The sequence below is a fragment of the Trametes versicolor genome, assembly GCF_000271585.1.
Source record: "Trametes versicolor FP-101664 SS1 unplaced genomic scaffold TRAVEscaffold_14, whole genome shotgun sequence".
NCBI classification, from domain to species: domain Eukaryota; kingdom Fungi; phylum Basidiomycota; class Agaricomycetes; order Polyporales; family Polyporaceae; genus Trametes; species Trametes versicolor.
Window position 1 is genome coordinate 626,564 of NW_007360334.1, and position 4,361 is coordinate 630,924.

At 56.8% G+C, this 4,361-nt stretch overlaps 2 protein-coding genes across 2 annotated transcripts; one reads left to right on the forward strand and one right to left on the reverse strand.

Moving 5' to 3' along the window:
* Positions 1 to 1,063: 1,063 nt before the first annotated feature.
* Positions 1,064 to 2,150, forward strand: TRAVEDRAFT_175399 (NAD-P-binding protein; the record flags this gene model as incomplete). The annotated part of the gene is made up of 4 exons (XM_008046659.1): positions 1,064 to 1,091; positions 1,140 to 1,595; positions 1,656 to 1,714; positions 1,773 to 2,150. The coding sequence occupies 4 exons, from the start codon at positions 1,064 to 1,066 to the stop codon at positions 2,115 to 2,117; spliced, it is 888 nt and encodes a 295-aa protein (XP_008044850.1). The 3' UTR covers positions 2,118 to 2,150.
* A 276-nt stretch (positions 2,151 to 2,426) lies between these two features.
* TRAVEDRAFT_75323 (uncharacterized protein) lies at positions 2,427 to 4,055 on the reverse strand. Its single transcript, XM_008046660.1, has 5 exons — positions 3,804 to 4,055; positions 3,667 to 3,743; positions 3,509 to 3,604; positions 2,789 to 3,431; positions 2,427 to 2,727 (listed from the first exon to the last, which is right to left on the reverse strand). Exons 1-5 carry the CDS (start codon positions 3,921 to 3,923, stop codon positions 2,530 to 2,532), a joined length of 1,134 nt encoding a protein of 377 aa, XP_008044851.1. The 5' UTR covers positions 3,924 to 4,055; the 3' UTR covers positions 2,427 to 2,529.
* Between the last annotated feature and the right edge of the window lie 306 nt (positions 4,056 to 4,361).

Consider the following 4,361-nt stretch of genomic DNA (forward strand, 5'->3'; position numbering starts at 1 on the left):
CGACTCCTTTTCATCAGGGGAACAAAACGGTCAGAGGGATTTCCAAAATTCTCAAAACTGACCGAGTTATTTATTTTTGGGCCCTCCAATTTTGCCAGGGATGGGAACAACCTACCGTATATGGTAATAATCGCTCGATATGGCATTTAGGCGCTCGATCTGCATAGGTGACTGCACGCAATGGTCCCCGTTGTGCAGTCCAAATAATCTACAGCGCAGGTTTGAAGGTGCAGCGGATTTCAAACTCTGCCCAAGAGGTCTTTCTCAGCTCACGATGGACCCTAGGTATTTGGCCGACTATGTCACCCCCTAGGGGCCCAGTTAGGCGCCGACCCTAGGCTAGGGTTAGCCCTGCTCGCCGCACGATTTTGCCACTGTGCAAAGTAGGCGCCGACTAAGCGCCCCGCTCCATAGTAGTGACCCCTTGTGACCCTGATGATATCAAAGCCGAGCGTGACTGGGATCGTCGAACTTACGATCAACGTCGTTCAGCGCTCCTTGGCTCCGAGCCTCACGCCAGCAATTCGGACCCAATCGACTCATGCCACTTGCTCATTCCACAGCGCCATGCCAGACAAAGCACAGACATATAGCTGATCAATACGGCGAATTTTACTGACAAAATAACCGCTCTACGTTTAGTATACAGCTCGCCATTTGCGTGCTCCTGACGCTGAAACAACCCATGTCGGGTGGACAGTCTGCTGTGTGCCAGCGACTTCCAAACCTTCAACGGTGTATTCTTGTTACAGCTCTGTGAGTTCCACATACTGCTTCCGTACTCAATGATCATACCATTTCCAGGCTCTTCTGTTCTGCCACGACGTTGGGCGGCTTCTCGTGACACGGCACAGACGCTTCCCGCCGACTCGCCGAGGCTAACAGCTGCCCCTGCTGGTCGAACTCTACTCCTTGTGCATGGAAGGCGTTGCGGCCACATTGTACCTGGCAGATCGATTACTCGAACACAACCGAAGCGCCGTCGTGGGAGGCCTGCAGATAAGACACAAATACCGGTCGTGCTCCCGCTATGGCCCCACCACGCCTACCACTCCTTACTGCGATGTCCTCGTCTCCCCGAGTATGGCTGAGTAAGTCGACTCCGACTCCGTGTATCCTCTGGGCTAACGGACGACCAGTTACTGGTGCCTCATCTGGCTTCGGCCGCGCCCTGTGCGATGTTGTCCTCAAGAACGGCGAGATAGTCGTCGCCATAGCCCGTCGCGCACACCTCCTCGACGACCTCGTGAACCAGTACTCCTCTGACCGCATCCTCGTGGTCAAAACGGACGTCACCCAGCCGCAAGAGGTCGCCGACGCCTTCGTTCACGCTAAGAGTGTCTTCGGCCGCGTCGACATCGTCTTCAACAATGCCGGGTATGCCGACCTGGGAGAGATCGAGAGCGTCCTGGACGTCGATGCGCGCGCGCTCTTCGAGACCAACTTCTGGGGTGCAGTTAGCGTCACCCGCGAAGCTGTCAAGTTCTTTCGCGAGTCCAATCCCCCGGGCGACGGCGGTCGTCTCCTGCAGATGACGTCCATGTATGGGATCGTGGGCGCCAACTGCCTGGCTTTCTACTCCGCGTCGAAGCACGGTGAGCAGTCTACCAGCTTACGACCGAGCGACTCGTACTCACCCGACGTCACTCTCATAGCATTGGAAGGGTTCACGAAGAGTATCGTCCAAGAGCTCGACCCCGCTTGGAACATCAAGGTAAGAACACCCCATGTTTGACGACACGCATGGTTCTGAACCTCATCGGCTCGCCCAGGTCACGCTGCTCGAGCCAGGTTTCTTCCAGACCGAGCTCATCTCCCACATCATGAAGTGGACATCCCCGCACCCCGCCTACCTCACGTCTCCGATGCCGAGCGCCATGCGCGCAGGCTGGGACGCGTTCATGCCGGCCGGCGATACCACGAAGTTGGCGGATGTGTTCTACCGGGCGGCGGCGATCCCGGACCCCCCTCTGCACTTCCCGCTCGGAAGGGACGCCGTCGCGAACACCAAGAAGATGGTGGCTGAGCTGGGAGACGCCCTCGCGCGCTACGAATCTTGGTCAGACGACGTTGAGTTCACGTCTGTCGGACAAGAGGTGGCGTGCGAGAGTGTCTGAGAGGGTCACCGGATTCGGCGGTGGGATTCCGGCGATCGTGTTGCATCCAAAGGGATGCTAGTCGTATGCTCGAGCCCTCTGAACCTTCTCGCAGGTGATTAAATTCTTGTACCAAACTTTGTAACAGCATAGCGCGTTGTACATCTATACAGAGATTGCGGATCTTCTATGATCATACGTCCGGCATTGACAAGGCGGCGGGCGGGGAAAGGATGAGAAAGCGAGCAGGATAGCGGGGTGCTACTGCGCCCTCAGTCCTAGTACTTGCACGTGAAGACGTTTCAGAATCGTACAGATATATTACTTGGACCGAGTCGGACCGGACTATGAAACGATGGGCACTCGCGTACACTAGAGAGCCCACATAACGGTAGCAGCCGAGAGACTATAGCATAATAGAGCCTCCCCGGAACTAAGCCGCGACGATGGGAGGGTGTACGGGTAAGAGGGCGTTGAAGCGCAGCCCCGCCGCGCACCGATCGCGAAGAGTCGCGCGCAGCTCCGCCGTCCCCACTTCATACTGATGCTCGTCGAGCCAGAACTTCGCATCGTCAACCCACTGATTCGTGACCGGGTCGTACCGCGGGCCCCGCCGGAGGCACTCGACGTACTGACGACATCAAACCCTGTGAGCCCACAACGCAGCTTGACCAGTATGGCTTTGGACGTACCTCGTCGTACACCTTCCAGCGGACGACCTGCCAGCCGCCGTCACACTCTCCGAGCCCGTATCTGGAGGCAAGGTCGTGTATCTGTTCGAAGACCTTCTCCAGATATTCGTCGTTCCATTCATAGTACCCATCCCGTGTGCCTGGTACTTGCACAAACTCCAGATCCGGCACGGGGAGCCCCCATCCCTCCGAGCCCTTCTGCGGCGCACATGGAGCTACACTCAAAACCTTATCGAGGCCGAAGTTGACGAGTGACCACCGGATATCGTCGTCTGGGCGCGCAGGATAATTTCCATACGACGGTTGCATGAACGCGCCCATGAGCTCCTCGCGGACTTGTAGGTTCGCGCCGGGTTGCGTCGGGGGCCCGTGCTCAGCGTCGAGCTGTTTGTTGCACGCAGTCCAAAGCCACCCCGGGAGCAGCTGCTTGGCACCAGCCAGAACCATCGAGTCTCCGACATAGGGATCGGGTCTTAGGGGGGCAGGGGACTCCGCACGGTCGGGCACGGGCGCACGCCGTGGCTGGTAGGGGGGAGGGTCTCCGTCGAGGTCGTACCGTCCACCAGGGCGGTAGTCGTGAGGGTAGCGGAACCCTTCCTTGTTGCCGTACTCGGCCACATGTTCATCCAACTCAGTCTTGAGTCTGAAAACGGGGAGTTATGAGCGTGGTTCCACGTACAAAGGAGTGGAAATCCGCGAAGATGAAGAGGTGGAACGCACTTTCTCCAGAACCCTGTTGGGCCATCGTACAGCTCCCACGCGACGTGTTGCACGATGCGCTCCCTGTACTGGACTATCATTTTGTCGCTATCGTCGCTATACAAGCAAATGGGCATTAGACTCACGACGGCCAAATACGAGAAAGAGCGTGAACGAACAAGTCACGATCATGCACATATCCCTTCAAATCACTGTCGTCCAAGCGGTACTTGCTCTTCGCCAACGCCTTCCAAATCTGACACAGACGAGTGATGTTTGAGCAGGAAACGCATGCCAAGGATGTTCGAGAACATACCAGGCGCATTCTCGGGGTGTCCGTCTTCCAAGTCGGCTCATGGAGGTACGAATGGTCCGCAAGCTCGCCGGTTGGGCCTGCGGTGGACCTCCTCGGTCTTGCCGTGGGATCTTTGGGCATACTATGGAGCGGGGCGCTTAGTCGGCGCCTACTTTGCACAGTGGCAAAATCGTGCGGCGAGCAGGGCTAACCCTAGCCTAGGGTCGGCGCCTAACTGGGCCCCTAGGGGGTGACATAGTCGGCCAAATACCTAGGGTCCATCGTGAGCTGAGAAAGACCTCTTGGGCAGAGTTTGAAATCCGCTGCACCTTCAAACCTGCGCTGTAGATTATTTGGACTGCACAACGGGGACCATTGCGTGCAGTCACCTATGCAGATCGAGCGCCTAAATGCCATATCGAGCGATTATTACCATATACGGTAGGTTGTTCCCATCCCTGGCAAAATTGGAGGGCCCAAAAATAAATAACTCGGTCAGTTTTGAGAATTTTGGAAATCCCTCTGACCGTTTTGTTCCCCTGATGAAAAGGAGCCGATTGGTCAGATGGATAAGGATTT

Coding starts and splice junctions, on each gene's coding strand:
- TRAVEDRAFT_75323 (XM_008046660.1), bottom strand. CDS start 3,923: ATGCCCAAAGATCCCACGGCAAGACCGAGGAGGTCCACCGCAGGCCCA. Junction 3,744..3,803: donor ACACCCCGAGAATGCGCCTG/GTATGTTCTCGA, acceptor CGTCTGTGTCAG/ATTTGGAAGGCGTTGGCGAA. Junction 3,605..3,666: donor TATGTGCATGATCGTGACTT/GTTCGTTCACGC, acceptor TTGCTTGTATAG/CGACGATAGCGACAAAATGA.